Source organism: Molothrus ater, chromosome 9 (genome assembly GCF_012460135.2).
Source record: "Molothrus ater isolate BHLD 08-10-18 breed brown headed cowbird chromosome 9, BPBGC_Mater_1.1, whole genome shotgun sequence".
Lineage (NCBI taxonomy): Eukaryota > Metazoa > Chordata > Aves > Passeriformes > Icteridae > Molothrus > Molothrus ater.
The window spans coordinates 4,874,187-4,890,833 of record NC_050486.2 but is presented as its reverse complement, the minus strand read 5'-3'; the positions used below and the strand labels follow the sequence as shown (position 1 = coordinate 4,890,833).

The 16,647-nt window shown below is 39.4% G+C and overlaps 1 protein-coding gene across 1 annotated transcript in view; it reads left to right on the top strand.

Annotated features, from left to right (window-relative positions):
• The window catches only part of RABGAP1L (RAB GTPase activating protein 1 like), a 232,916-nt gene that overhangs the window by 147,608 nt on the left and 68,661 nt on the right, over window positions 1–16,647 (top strand). The window contains 1 exon segment of the mRNA XM_036387748.1: window positions 6,687–6,728. Within this exon segment, the coding sequence (XP_036243641.1) occupies window positions 6,687–6,728 (42 nt within the window).

Below are 16,647 nucleotides of genomic sequence, written 5' to 3'. Positions count from 1 at the left end.
TTTTCTGAATATGTAAAATGAACTTTGCATTTGATTGATCGTTGGAAAGGGAAGACCAGTGTCAGGGTTCAGAGAGACAAGAGCCAGGGCTGTGTCGTGGCAGGGAAAGGGAGAGGATGAGGAATAACCCTGGGAAGAAGATCAGAGGGAGTGTAGGGGGGTAGATGTTCATTTAGTGCGGGCATGGATTGTTCTTTGCGGTGTGTGAGCACAGGTAGGGGGGGAACAAGGCACAGCTCTCTGTCAAGATATGTTCTAAACCCCTCACCTTGTCTGCTCTCATGAAAACTGGGATCTGGAAGATTCCTCCTCCTTGAGCACATCTAACAGCCATTCCCTGTTTCCATCCCAGAGCTGGAGGACCTGTGTTAAATAAAGAGATGAGACCTCTTTTTCTCTCCTTGTGTGTGATAGCACCCTTGGTGCCCAGTGGGGATTGAGGCCCACTTGTTTGTCCCTGTATTAACCAGTTTTAGAAAAGGGACAGAAATGTCTAAAACCCCTGCAATTTAAAGCTTTACAAACCAGAAAAGCAGAGTTACTGTGTGGCTTGGTTGACAAATGCTGCTAGCCCATAAGCAGTTGCTGGTGAATTAGTAATGTATCACTGCAGAAATACCTCATACAAGGGAGCAGTTTGATATGTGGAAAAGACTTCAAATTCTGTGGCTGTAAATTTTTATTCTTTGCAAACAGCCACAGAAGGTGGAGAGGAAAAAATGTTAATCGTACAGTAGCCTCTACCTTCATTCAGCCATAGCAACACCTCAGCAGCAAATGACATGAAAACCACACAAAATGTGCAAATAGTCACTGCTAAATCCCATTTATTTCTAGAAAAGCATCCAAACAAACAAAACTTCATGTGAAATCATACTAATACAGGTTCATGATTGCCTGGTATTTATTGTGTGCTGGTTTATGCTGCAAAATACAGAAAAGTGACACTAATCAACACAGAATCCCCTGGTGCTGTTTCTGCCATCTCCCTGGTACCTGCTTCTCTAATAGTTCAATCAACTGGTTTTTACTGGCTGTGTGTATTTTTCCTGGAATCATAGATCAGGGGGAGATTTCTGGGTTTTCTCCTTCCCTGTGTGGCAGAATTTCAGGCTGTGTATGTAAATGGAGTCACTGGGGGAAGCCCAATCTGAGAACTCCACTGTAGTCACATATCAGCAGTGAGATCTCTTTGTAATTTGCTTTTTGTTTGATCTTTTCCTGTACTAAGAAAGCTGTATCTGTTGTTTACACAAAACCTGCTAATTGGTGTTGTGCCTTATTTGAACAGGAGTTTTAACCTTTTTTTCCTTGAGTCATCTTGTCATTGAGCTAGAATAAATGTACAAGCTACACAAACAGCCTAAAAGATGTTAATTAACGTGCATGCCCCTGCAGAGCATGTTCCAAGGCTGCCCTGCTTACAAAGGGAACTTTGAGCTTCAGACCATATGTTCATCTTGTCAACCAAACAAACTTGTTTGTGACATTCCTAAAGCTTACTGTGTGTTCTCAACATATTAGAGTTGCCAAGTAATTGTTTTGTTGGAACCTATCCAAAACATAAATAGAATTTTAATTCTCCTTTAGAGTCTGTAACCCCAATTACCCTCTGCAGCTCCCTTGAAAGACTGTGCAACTGAACACATAATTATGAAACACTATGGAATTATGAAGCAATGTCAAGTTAACTTCAGTTGAATAGCTAGTCTCTCTTTAAAGAAAGGAAAATTCAGTTATTAGAAAGCTGGAAGAGGTTCATGTCATGTCACTGAGACTTCTCAGTCCTTAAGGAGGTGATTATTTGACTCTTGAATCTGTCTTTTTACCTGGTGCTGAACTTTATTTTATCAGTACCTTCACTGTTTCCTTTTACATGTCATGCATATCAAGGGGAAAAACACAGATAAGGGCATTGATGAATTACATTTCCTTTTTCTAAAAAAAGATATTCACTTCCTTTTTTTGGTGAAGGCGGTGCCAAGGGTATCACTGTGTAACCAGAGGAAGGTCTGTCAGGGGGTCTGGGTTGGAGAGATGCTAATATTGAATAGAGCCTGTCTTCTCTTGAGGCTTCTATCACTAAACATAAGCTTTAAAACAGGAGAGAAATTCTAAAGTCACCCCCAGTGCAAATGTTGTTCAGATGTACACAACTAAATTGTTTACCCTCACTCAGCTCTGTGCTTGGCTGTTGAATTTTACTCATAGCAAATATTGGTTTGCTGCCCCTTGACTTCCTTTTTTTCTGGCCTCTGGGCAGATTTGCTGGGTCAGATGAATAAATCTGTCCCTCCTCCCTTCAGCAGGAAGCCACAGACAGCCTTTCTGTCACAGAGGTCTCACTGAATGCAAACTGGGTCCTACAGAATAGCATCTTTACCAGTCTCAGTTTGTTCTTTGTTCCCAGCCTAATTTTCAGGCCTTTTCAAAAGTCATCTTGTTTCAGAGTGCAGAGGGACTCAAAGGGAGGACTCCTCAAAGAGGCTTCTATCTGCAGGAGGAATCTTGGCTTTGGAGGGAGTTAAGAACTGGGAAAATCTCTCACTAGACTAGAGTTAACATCTTAAGATTTCCATTTACTTTCAGCTAGTCTGAATTTTAGTGCACATGAGTAATTTCATTTTTACAGTCTCATGAGTGAGTTTCACTGGTTGCCCATGAGAACATTTCCTCCAGTGGTGGCTGGAAATTACAGGGATTTTGACATAAAGTTCAAAGAAGCAGATGTTTCTGTGAAGCACAATCTTTATCAATTAAATGGGGACTTCCTGGATGGTGAATGCCCTTCCCTTCCCTTCCCTTCCCTTCCCTTCCCTTCCCTTCCCTTCCCTTCCCTTCCCTTCCCTTCCCTTCCCTTCCCTTCCCTTCCCTTCCCTTCCCTTCCCTTCCCTTCCCTTCCCTTCCCTTCCCTTCCCTTCCCTTCCCTTCCCTTCCCTTCCCTTCCCTTCCCTTCCCTTCCCTTCCCTTCCCTTCCCTTCCCTTCCCTTCCCTTCCCTTCCCTTCCCTTCCCTTCCCTTCCCTTCCCTTCCCTTCCTTCCCTTCCCTCTTTCATTTTTCTGACTTGAGTTTGTTCCTTCTCCAAAACTCCTGAGTTTCATGATCTCTCTTAAAGTTCTCAAGGCCTCTACACAAACTTCAGAAGGTCCTTAAATAACACCTAATTCTGTGACAGGACATGATGACAAGCCCTTCACCATTCCTGTGCTGTTACAAGTTCTTGTTTATAAGTGTATAATTTTACTCTTGGCTGTTCTTTGTTAAAAATAGCGTTAAGGTAATTATGAACAACTTTCACACATGCAAATCTTTTAAATCTCAAGATGAGATCTGCATGATATTATAGTCCCTGTGGTTTGAAAGGGGCAGTGACCATTCTGGACACAAAACAAAACAAAAACACCAAAAAACCAAAACAAAGCAAAAAAAAAAAAACCCAAAAGACATCAAAACAAAAAACAAAACACCAAATATCAAAACAAAACAAAAACACCAAAAACAAACAAAAAAAAAACAACAAAAAGAACCCCCACCCCAGATATGAGATATTAACCATTCCCAAGACATACAGCATTTATTTCAAAATGCCTAGTTAAGCATATGACCTTTGGTTTTAAAAAGTAATTATCAAAAGCTCACTTCATATGGGCTCCCTTCTCTTTCCCCCTCATGGATGATTTGTATGGACTTCCATGTTTCCATTATCAAACTGCTGGGGGGATATTGCTACCAATGATTTATATGTCTGGTGCCCTTTGGTATTTTTGGTATTTCTTCTAAAATAGCTGAAGAAGCTTAAGCTGAAGCTTTATAAATCACTGTGTGGTAAATTAAGTAGGGTTTTAAATAAGAGATTGTGACAAAATGAGCTGAGCCTTCTTTTTCTTAATCATCTTCATTAAACTTGGCTGTGGAAGAAGAGTCTTGCATGAATTAGGACAAATATCTGCAGCAGGCAGATCAGTGGTTATCCAGTGTGCTGTTCAAATGTGGGGTGAGTTTTTTTACTGGTTTGAAATCTGGAACATCCAGCTCCAGTCCACCCAGCTGTTGGCTGAACTGGCCCTGCAAGTCCCCAGTGGGCAGCAGGAAACTGCAGCAATTGCTGCCTCAGCTGCAAATGCTGCATTGATTCAGGACTTCCCTCTGCCTTGGAGGGAAGAGGAGGCTGCAGGTGTTTTTCTGGTGCTGAGAGTAGCAGAATGCTGCTCAGGATAGTTGGATGGGGATATTTTAAGTCCTTTGATGTTCTGATTTTAGAGGGCTTGAGCCTTGATCAAGTTACCTCAAGTAACAGGAGCGGGTCTGTGAGCTGCCCCTTGCCTGGTGGAGCTTGAAAAAGAGATGGGGATTCTCAAGGCAGGTAGAAACCTATTTCTGCTGCAGTTGCTGTCCATGTGAGGAGTGATGGTATAAGAGGAGTACAGAGAGAGTTTATTCATTTGAATTCAGGAACAGCATTAGTTTCAGGCAGATCAGAAAAAAAAGTTTAGAAAATAAATGTGTACTGGTGTACATTTATTTATGGTTGTGCCAGAAAATACACAGAGCACTGATTCCTCAGTAGTCCTGATGCCTTGAGAAGGCTGAGCTAGAAAAGAGGCTGAACAGAGTTAAAGAATAAAGTAGAGATTTATTGAAAGGCCTCAATGGATCCACCTTGGGCAGCACAAGAGCCCAGCCAGGGCTGCAGCCAAGATGAACCAAAATGGTCCCAAAATGCTCGAGCGCTCACAGGGTCTCTCACTTTTATAAGTTCTGCTCCATTTGCATCTTGCAGTTCATTGTCCACTTACAGCTTTAGGTTATGAAGTCCCATCCTGTTTGTTTTTCTCTCTTCAGTCCCCACTGTTTGTGCTCTGGGCCTGAGATTTGGATCATTTGTCCTTGGTCCCCAGCTGGAGCAGGAATTGTTTTGTCTCCCTGCTCTGTGAAGAGAGCTCACCATCCCCTGATATGAAGCTCAGACCCACACACTAAAGCAGCCCAGAATCTGAAAAAAATAAAAGCTCAAACCTGAGGCATCAGTCCAGCTATTAGATGCAGTAATCTTACTCATACCATAACAAAATCTGATCAGTTTGCTAAGAATAAAATGCAGTGTTTGTGATAGCTTGCTGATATTCCTCCCATCTACAGATAGTGTGTTTGTCAATCCTCTCTGCTAGAAGGTAAAAGTTTTGAATGGCATAACTGTGTGGAATTAACTCTTCACATTAATATTTGAAATAAACCTGAAAGTACCATGAACTTACTTTACTGCTGCTGGAGCTCTGGTATTATCAGTGTCATGACTGAAAGTCGCAACTGGACTTCTATTTTTCTACATTTCTCAATTAAAAAGAAGTACATAAAGCCAAACAACTTGAAATAATTGTTATCCCATTTGGAAGAAGGGTTTCCTAGTGCTGAAGCAAGATTCAGTCCTGCTGCAATTGTGACCTCTAGTGGGAAAAACCAGTTTCTTATCAATGGTAATGCAGTGAATTGCAAAGTAATTGAGTGTTGCAATATTCATTATGTCTGATGTTGCAGCATTTCTAGGACTCATTAATGGTACAATCCCTGCAAGGCACTGTACTATCTATGTTAAAAATACAATTTATTCCCAAGAAAGCTCCTGTAAAGTCCCAGCATGTTTTTATAAAAGCTAATTTTTATAGAAACATGGTCTCAGGCTTTCAGAAAGAGGATTGGAAACACATTCAATTGCAGAAGCAGAAATTGCTTGGAGAACATTTCCTTGTCACAAGTTTTGTTGTTATCCCACAACAATAAAATATAATTGCAGTATTATTTGTGTGCAAATCTGTTGAGATGTTTCTAGATACCAGCTCTGGGAGCCATTGTTAGAAAAGATTTATCATGCCATTAAACAAGGCAAGAAGATTTGGAAAATATAATTCAGGAAAATAGTCTGACAACGAAGTACATGGTACAGCAAACAAGAACTGCATATGGTATTTTTCATATTTGGATGAAGACAGAGTTGTTTATAATCTTAAATTATCAACATATGTAGGCTGCAGACTTTCTTTAATCTTCAAATAACTGCCTATTCTCCCTGTATTTCTCACTGAATGCATTTCTCAACATTTGTATTTCCAGCTTTTGCAAACCAGCAAGCAACTACTGGATGTAGACAGCAGCTTGTTTGCCTTGAAATAGTTTTGACTTTTGACTAAACACAGTAAAAAAAGAGGTGTCTTTTGTACTTGTGGGGTTGTCTTTGTTATATTTTGGGGTTTTTTTACAGTTTGAGTATGCAAGATTGTACCTGATAAATCATAGCTAAGCTTGGTTACTTAACAAAAATCTATCACCTGCAATATTTATTATTATTATTATAATGCATTTTGCTGCAGCCCTGCTGATGCCAATATTTGTTATTCTGTTCATGGAAGGCAGCACTGCCAGGCACTGAAACAGAGGGAGGGACAGCCTGCCACATCCCCAGCACCTGAGTCACTCACTGAAGTTTCCCAAAGCCCCAAAAAGCTGAGATCTTCCCCCAGAGTGGGAGTTTGGAAACTGCCTTGGGGCTTCAATGAGGAACTTCCAAGGGTAGCAGGAAAAGGGAGGTGTTCCCTAGGGACTTATATCGAGTTTTGATGCCACAAAATGATAAGTATGAAAAGGGGTTTGTATGCTGGCACTGATTGAAGTCTCTTTCTTCTTATTTTCAGGGTATGAATATCATCTTCCATGTGGCTTTGGCTCTTTTAAAGGTAAGTAATTTTTTTAAACATTTATTTTGTTTTATTAAACTAAAACACTGATTATCTTAATATCATGTCTAAAGGAACAATAATAGTGGGACCTCTGGAGAACGGAATGAAGGAGAAATATCCATTTGCATAGAGATGTCTTCAAAATTGTACTTATGATAGATATGCTTTTATTAAACTTAATAATATCATAAAGCTTGTGGAACAAGGGATACAGTCTAAAGATTTAAATGTCTCGTGTAATTACTGTGAAGAAAACAATTCAGATTCATTTCACAGCATATCTGTTTTGTGTCTGGGTTCTTTTGTATAAAACATGATCGACTGGTATCAAATGTAATTGTGATACTGAGAGAGAAAAGAAATCTCTAATATGGGGAACTTCTGTGTCGCCATCATATTTTCTGAAAAATCCTCTTTGCCCAGGATTCTTCTCCTGGGAAGCTGAGAGGCCTCAGAGAAAAGGAAAACAATATTATCTCATTTGCTTCTCCTGTGTTTTGCTGCTTTGGAATGTGGTTTGGAGATTGTTTATCCAACAGGTGGTTGGTTGATTGGTTTCATATGAATTGTTTTAATTTAATGACCAATCATGGTCAGGCTGTGTTGGACTCTGGAGAGAGTCAGGAGATTCATTAGCATTCTTTGTAGCCTTCTGTTTGTATCCTTTCTCTATTCTTTAATATAGAGCAGAGGCAATTTGAAATTTTCAAATAATTTCATGCGTATTTGCACAGAATCATGGCATCTCCTGAGGTGGGGGGGACCAAAGGATCACTGAGTCCCACTTGAGGGCAGGTGAATTCAGGGAAGTACTGCAGTGTGGGCAGGAGATAGTGCATATCCTTATGGTGAGGAAATGTCCAAAATAACCTGTGCTTTCCTGTGTTTTACACAAATTATGTAGAAAATGGGAACTCTCTACCTCGATGCATGTATTTAATGAAGACTCCTATAAACAGGAAGTTGGTTTCATATATCTTTCCAGGGAAGTGCTCCTACACAAATTGAAATTTGTAAAAAGGAGGAAGGGAAATGCATGCTCTTTTCTTCCTGTTTCATGTTTTATTTGCAGCTGTGGGAGCTTTTTAATATGCCATTTTTCCAGGCCAGTATGAGTAATGGGTAATCTGGTAGGTTATGGCATGCTGCTGAGAGGACTAGTGGATTTGTCTTTACAAACAAGCTGTGGGTCTGCTGGTAGATAAAACCAGCACTGGGAGATAAAAGAAACAATGGGAATGATTCCATTGATTGATGAATAGAAAAAGATATTTGCTTTTACAAATAAACTTTAGGTTTGCTGATAAATTAGACATTGAAAGATGAAAGAAACAATAGAGAAGAAAAACCCCTAAATTCCATAAGAATTAAAATTAAAAGGGAGGGTTATACATGAGAGGGAAATCTTTGGTATCAGGCATTCCAGGAAATCTGAACTTTTCAAGTACCTGAGCCAATGGGGAAAGAGAGAAGGGAAATGTGACTGGGAAAATGGGATAAAAAGGAGGCTGTGTCCTCCAAAAATTTGAGAGATCCCAGAGGAATGTCCCATGGCCTCTCCCTTTATTCAAATAAAGTCAAAGGACTCCTCTGTCTCCTTTTTGGACATAAACCTCTGGCGTTTGTGGGTTAATTTTCTGAACACTAGTGAGGAAGGGAAAGGAAGAACCCAGCCCACAGCCAGCAGGTTTGCTGCTGTCATGGTAGGAACAGGTTCTGGGAAGAGGCAGAGGTGCCAACTCAGGGATCTTAAAGCTAAAGAAGAAAAGGACGAGAATTTGCACAGAGCTGCAGGTGGCTGACAGGGTTTTCAGGGAAGGAGAACTGAGTTCAATTTAATTATGAAGGATGGCTTTGGGACCACCTGCTGCTGTGAGAGGGAAGGGTTGAACCAAGGTTAGCAGCAGAACAAGTGTTTAGAAAATATAACTTTGGAAATAATGAAATAATTCATGGGTGTCATACAGCAAATAAGGAATCTTTTCCTGCTGAGCAATTAGCCCAATTTAAATTAACCCAGTTTAACCACAAGTGTTCTGTCTTCATTTTACATATACCCCATGACATGCTGCTTCTCCAGTTGAATGTTTCTATTTGGATATTCCAGAGGAAAATTGTGGCATTCACATTCTCTGAAAAATCCCTTTGCCCAGGATTTTGCTCCTGGGAAGCTCAGAAGCCTCGGAGGAAAGGAAAACAATTCTTATCTCATTTGCTTCTCCTGTGTTTTGCTCACATGTGGAATGTGTTTGGAGATTGTTTACCCACAGGTGATTGTTCCATTGGATTCTGCTGGGAGTTGTTTTCACTCTTTGGCCAATCAGTGCCAAGCTGTGTCAAGACTTTGGAAAGTTTTCAATATTATCTTTTAGCATTGTGTAAATATTATTCCTATATTCTTCAATATAGTTTAGTATAACAGTCTTTATTACAATATCATAAAATAATACATTAACCTTCTAAGAACATAAAGTCAAATTCATCATTCCTTCCTTCATCAGGGCACCCCACAAATACAGTAGAAAATTCAATAATTTAATTTGTCACTCTTATTTATAAGTATTTCTAAGTTAAAGAGTTGGGTTTAATTCTGCTTGTGGCAGTGGTAGTACTTCTTCTTGCATGTGTGTGCTGTAGCTGCCTGTTCTAGCAGTAATAGACACTAAATGAATAGTAAAGAAGGTTTTATGTGAGAAAGTATTTCTGTAGTGCAGCCAAACAAAGAAAATTGAGGTGAGAAAGGTAAGATTCTAAAGCAGAAACACTCACCTAAGAGCACAGTTCCACAGGGGCATGGAGATGGAGCTGCTGCTTACATAAAATTGAATTAACATTCTAATTTGCTTTCAGCAAGAATTGCTCTTCTGTTAGGGAAGAAAATAGTTGAGAATGAAGTCATTTTTGTCCTATTCAAATGTGTTCATAATCTCTCCTAATCATTAGGAGCAAAGTGGTTTAGTGTGGTGCTCATTTCAAGTTATAGAACCTGAATGTGCTGCAGAAAACCTGCTTTAAAAAGTGTTTCAAGCTCTTGTCTGCTCTGATTCTGGAATGAATAAAAACAACTCCTAAGGATTTGTTCTTTGTTAAAACAGAGCAATTATTCTCTCATCCACAACCTCTTGGATTATTTTAAATTTGGATAAGGGAATCCTTCATCAGTGGAATACTGGAGCTGTTATTGTGTAAATGCCATTTTCCTTGCCTCTAGTGAAGTGTGTGAATGCAAATCCCTCACTAAACAGCAGTGGAAAGAAGCTTCTATCTGGAACTCTCCTGCACCCAGGGCTGTGTGTCACAGGGAGTGCTGTTAGTTTGGAAATGACAGTGCTACTTCTGTGACCAATTGCCTGAGACATCTCGGTGCAGTCATCCTTAGAAAATAAACATTTGAGACACGCAGGAATCCTTCCCCTTCCCTTCTCCCACACTCTGAGTATGCTTGCAGCAATGAACAGCTAGAGAATTAAAGCTCCTTAGCTGTGAAAGCCAAGTTTGGGCATTAATCTGATTTCTTATCAAAGGCAAACATGGATTTCTGTTCTGTAGCATCCAAATGTGCTGCACAGCCTGCTCAGGGTCCCCAGCTGGTGGCACTGTCTCACACTGGGAGTCATTGATTTGCATCATGCAGGGACTGCATCTGAATTACCCTTCAGGATCCTGAGCTGCTGGAAATCCTGACTCCTCACCTCTCATTTTCTGAGCATTGGAAAATGCAGTGAAGCACTGGCATGTGAGGAGAACCCCAGTGTGGAAAAAGACAGCATAAAAATCTGTGGTTTAAAACAACAAACAGCATTGATATTTTCATTTTTTAAATCCCAATTAAGGTGATTAATGAGAATGACAGAGGAAAATATCCTCTTCCAGTGCCAGCACACTTCCTAATCCCATGTGTCATCAGCTAGTTTGTTTCTTTGCTGGAAATTAAAAGCATTAAAATCCTCACATATGCTAAGAAAAATAAATAAATTGTAAGCTTCCTTTCTTATTTTAGTATTTCATAAAATCATAGAATGTCCTGAGCTGGAGGGGACCCCCAAAAACCATCAAAGTCCAGTTCCTGTCCCTGCCCAGACACCCCAACAATCCCAGCCTGTGCATCCCTGGGAGCTTTGTCCAAACCCTCCTGGTGCTCTGGCAGCCTTGGGGCTGTGCCCATGCCCTGGGGAGCCTGGGCAGTGCCAGCACCCTCTGGGGAAGAGCCTTTCCCTAATATCCAACCTAAACTGTGATGTTGTGAGGTCCCCAAGACGAGGTGAGAGATGAGAATTTGACTCCCATGTTCTCAGAAGGCTGATTTATTATATTATGATATTATAGTAAAAGAAAATGCTACACTAAAACTATACTAAACTATAGAGAAAGGATACAGACAGAAGGGTAAAAAAGAATGAATAATAAAAACTTGTGACTGACCGGAGTCCCAACACCGCTGGACTGGGATTGGTCATTAAGTAAAAACAATTCACATTAAACCAATCAAAGATGCACCTGTTGATAAGCAACCTCCAAAGCACATTCCAAAGCAATCAGATAATTATTGTTTACAATTCTTTTCTGAGGCTTCTCAGGAGAAAAATCCTGGGCAAAGAAGATTTTTCAGAGAGTATCATAGTGACATGAAACCTCCCCTGACCCAGCTGCAGCTGTTCCCTTGGGTTCTATCACTGGTCACCAGAGGGATTTCACTGACTCATTCTTACATCTTTTGATCTTTATGATCTTAGAACTTGGCAAAACTAGCTAAAGGCTAAGTTTGTTTTGGAATTAGCAAACTGAGGCAGGGATTAAAATACATGATTGTGCAGAATTCAGGCTCTAGATTCACTACTGTTGTGGCTGCTGATTCCTGAAAAGGCAGGGAAGAGCATATGGTCACTGGAAATGTAAGAATGAACCAGAGGCTTTAAAAATAGGTGCATGTCCAAACCTTTCATTTTTACAGTTCATCTCCTCACAGAGTTTGTGATTCACAACACTTAACATTTGGCTTATTGAGTTTAATCTGTGTGATTGTCAAAAATGTGTTGCTTAATGCTAGGGGAAAGCCACAGTTCTGATCAGGAAGGTTTATAATACTGAAAAGAAAATGGGTAGAAAAGACTGAGAAATGTTTTTGTTACTGCTTGTGTTTTCTAGCCAGTGCTTTGTTATCTTACAGAGATTTACTCTGGTCCCTATAACATCTTAAACCCTAAATCCTAAACTTTCCTAAATCATTCCTAGAATTCAGGTCAAGGTGAGCAGCATTTCTAATGGGGCTTGTGAGTTCTGACACTCACTCCTCCTCTCTGCATGTGATAGGAGATATCTGAGGGTTACACAAACAGGAGTTGTGTTTCTTGGTCATTTCTGCTGGCACCTTTCAGTCTCAAAGCCCTTTGTGTCAGTCACTGTCCCAGACATCAGGGAGCACTATCCCAGCTACAATGGCAGGGATGGCAGAGATAGATTCTAAAAGAAAGTGTGTCAAAATTACCTTGGATAAGGAGGGTTATTTATTACCTTTCTTGCATTCTGTATCTGGACTGAAAAGGACCTCCTGTGCTCAAGAACTGCTTCTCTGCTTTGTTGTGCCATTATGTGACACAGCATCTATTTCAGAACCTGCACCAGCAGCTTTCAGAACTGTGCTGGAAGGCCATTTCTCTTAGTCCTGATGAGATTTATTACTGATGGTTTTACCCTCAGCTACTCTTACATCAGCATTGTCCTTCAACTTAAACAGTTCCCTTCCAGCACCACTCCCACTTGCTTGTGTCACCTTGAAATGTTGATAGATCCCATTCTCATTGTTTATTAAATAACCCAGTGCTCTCAGGGTTGTTGAGCTCCTGTGCATCTTCTGCATCACCTCCAGAGGTGACTGGATCTTTAACAGAGGTCACATCATGTTGTATTTTCTTATTTCTAAAGATTTTTGCTCTGATAACTGAGGACTGTCTTGTGCTCTTATGTTTGTGTGAAATATTATTCCTGACTAATCAGAGAGTTCCTCAAATACTGTGTCCCCACCTTAGAAGGGAATTTGTGTAATAGCAAAAATTCTGTATAAAATTGGGCTGTACTTCTGTATACATTTACATTTCAATTCTTAAGGAGCACATCATCAATTGTAGGTTTTCTTTTTTTCACTTTGTCTTCCTTGGGCAGACATCTGACCTAACCCCTCTCAGATTTTACCCAGATCAGTTCTCTCCTGAATTTCTACTTGCAACAGAACCTTCAAATCAGATCTGAAATTTTGTTCTGTGTTAAAAGCACGGTTCAAAGCTTTCTGCTTGTGAGAAGTGGAGGTAGTCAGAGCAGTCATCTGTCTTTGAGCACCTTAGCTCCTGCTGATCATGGGAAAGTTCTACCCATTCCCTCAGGGATGTGTGGCTGCCAGGGGAAGCTGAAATGACCAGCAGGACATCCCTTGGGATTGTGCCTCCCTTTGTCATCTGCTCCTGAAATTATCACTTGCCACAATCTAGCCTGGGGCATTAAGGCTTCAAAAGTAGTGTTGTCTTTTAAGGAAATGAAAAAGGAAAAACACAAGGGGTTCAAGTCATCACAGCAAGTAAGAAAATCGGGTTTATCCTTTATATGAAAGCAAGCAATATAAGAAAAAGTTGAGTGACCAGCTTCTTCCATATCTTACAGAAATTCTGTATAATCTTGTTGGCTAAACCTCTGAAGCCAGTGAAGACTGCACCAGGTGCTTGTTTTAGGTAAAACTTGCATATTGCCAATGCAGATAATTCAGAAATGTCAATTGCCTTTGAGTCAGGAATGAAATTATGGCAATTACTGTAATTTTTGGAGAGGTACCAGATGAAAAGTGCACTAAGACTGTAGGTAACATGACTTAGGCCTTGTGTTGAAGAGTTAATGTGGTTGTTTGATTCTTGCTCTGTTCTTTCTTTGCATTTGCAATGGCTTGAGCAGCCTGAACTGATTTTTAAGTCAGCATTGCTTTAGGCCAGGAGTTGACAAAGTGACAATCTGGACTCCTTCCCAGCCAGAACTGGATTTGATTCTAGGTGAGTTGGTTTAGTCCACTGTATAACTGCATTATATTTTCAAAAGACTCATCTCAAGAAAAAAATCAGAAATGTCCACATTAGAATCTAAGGCAGAATAGGTGTCCTTTATTTTGATACCCCCTTTTTTATATTTTCTTCATGTAACTGATCTCAGGGTAAGAGCTGACACCTGAGGAAGCGTAGAGGATCCTGACTCTTTGGAGCTAGAGATCAGAACAATCTCTTCTCATTTAAGGCCTTCTGCATTGAGCAGAGCACAAGAAATTCAGGCTTTAAGAGGCTCTCACATTACTGGTTTTGTATTTCTAGTTTCTAAATTGAAGATTTCCTTAAATTTTAAGCTTTGCTGGGCTAAATAATTCTTCCCACAGACCTACTCCCTCTACCCCAAAAACCTGTCCTGGGTGACTTGTTGGAGATGATCTCTTCAGAAAGAGAAATCTGTGCCTGAAAATGTCCAGAATCATTCAACTTCCTGACCACTGATTTTCCAGCCTTAATATAACAAATTTTCTATTTTTAGAAGTCCACATTTATTTGTGTGTTGAAAATCCATCCTGTGCTGATTAGTTACTCTCTCTGCCCATTTGATCTTCTCCTCACATCTAAAATCAGTTCTATTCTGATTAGATGAATGTTCACCCTAAGTTTGGAATTTTGAGGTGGAGACATACTCCCTTTTCAAAAGGAGGATTGATAGCAGAGAAAATAACATGAAATTTGTTGACCTGAATTTCTTTAGCAACACTGAACCCTGATTTAGGTAATAATGACTCCTATTATATCATGTGTTGGTAATTCTAGATGTTGGAAAGATAAGATGGTGTTTTCAGGATTATATACAGCTCTGACTGAAAACATTATTTTTATTATAATTATTTAAAATAATTATTAAATATTTATATATAAAAATAAATATTTTAATTATTTTGTTATAATTATTTTAAGTATAATTTAAATATAGTGTGTCTATGTTATGTACATAGCAAATCTTATCATTCTTTGGGAAAATATTTTCTCCAAGTGTGTAATTGAAGTGAATGAAAACAAACAAATCATCATTCCACACCAGCCTTGTACTGGCTTGTCTGCCCCAGTGTCTTGTTCCCAGCAGCAGATATGTGGCAAAGACTTCTAAGGATTTTCTTTTGCCTCTGGCAATTTATGTCCTGAAAACTCTGAGAAAGAAGTGGTGTCTCATGTTTAATAATTCTGCATGGATTGTTATTTCATGACTTTTTTTTGTTGGCTTTTTGAACACATGTAAGTGAGTACCCCAGAGATTTTCTCAGTTTAATGAGGATTTTGTTTGCTTTGGACCCTGTGACATTCATGTGAGGTTCCTGTGTCAGCAGGCATTTTGGACACTTGGTATCTCTTCACTTTCTCCCCTACACTCAGGACTTTAGAAGCCTACATATCCCTCATCAGTTTCTGTTTTCCAGGCTTAATAATCACAGTCTGTTTGTATCTCCTCCTTTTGGAGCCTTCTGATTCTCTCTAAATATTTCTCCATCTCTGTTATTCCTTTTTTGAAAAGGGAGGATCAGCATGGTGAATGATACCAGAGAAGAATTCCACATGAAGTTTTTGAAGAATAATGGTGTTCTCTGGTTAGATCTCTGCTCTTTCCATGTTAGCTCCCAGCATTTGATGCATTTTGTTGACCTGCACTGTGCACTGATCTGATATTTTCATAGGACTCTCCTCAGTGAGCCCCAAGATCCATTTCTGAGTAGCAATTGTCAGCTCTCAGTCTATCATTTATGTGGAAAATTGATGCTGTTCTCCATATGCATCAATTTAGATTTACCTGCTTTGACTTTCCTTGGCTGTTCTACTGCCCAGTCACACTCAGTCTTTTATGGCCCTTCTGCAGTCCTTTATTGTAACCCCTGTCTTTAAATCCCTGAATAATTTAGGAGATCTGCACACAGTCATCCCGTCCTTCATCCTCTTCCCAAGCTGTTCAAGAACCAAGCAGCATGGATCCCTGCTGGAACCTGCTGTGGAAACCAGTTGGTTTCATGTGTTCTCTCTGTGTATAATAATCAAGGTGTCGCCTTTGCTAAATCCAGATTACACAGCTGTAATTAGCCCTGAAGAACAGAAAACACAAAGTAATTTCTGCTAAGAGGGGTAAATTCTTACTGTGGGCATGATGTCATTCCTGTGGATTTTCAGAGCTGTTCTGGTGCTGAATGTCTTATCCTTTGACAGGAGTAGACTACTAATGTCACTGCCATGTCTTCTGAAAAATCCCTTTGCCAGGATTTCTTCTCCTGGGAAGCTGAGAAGTCTCAGAGAAAAATTATCTTGTTTGCTTCTCCTGTGTTTTGCTGCTTTGGAATGTGGCTGGAGATTGTTTATCCGACATGTGAATTGTTTAAATTTAATGACCAACCACAGCCAGCTGTGTCAGGACTCTGGAATAAGTCACCAGTTTTTTATTAGTATCTTGTTAAGCCTTCTGTCTGTATCCTTTCTCTATTCTTTAGTATAGTTTTAGTATAGCATGATAATATAATATAATATAATATAATATAATATAATATAATATAATATAATATAATATAATATAATATAATATAATATAATATAATATAATATAATATAATATAATATAATATAATATAATATAATATAATATAATATAATATAATATGCCTTCTAAGAATATGGAGTCAGATTCTCAATTCCTCCTTTATCCTGAGGACCCTGAAAATACCACAGACTTCAAATATAACCTTTTCTTTTTTCTTCCCACCTTAGTCTATTTAGCTCTACAAAGTCAGTCCTTTTTACCACTGAAATACAGAGATTTAATATTTTAAAATACAGAGATTTATAAAGGACTGCCCATCAAGATCTTTGGTATCTTG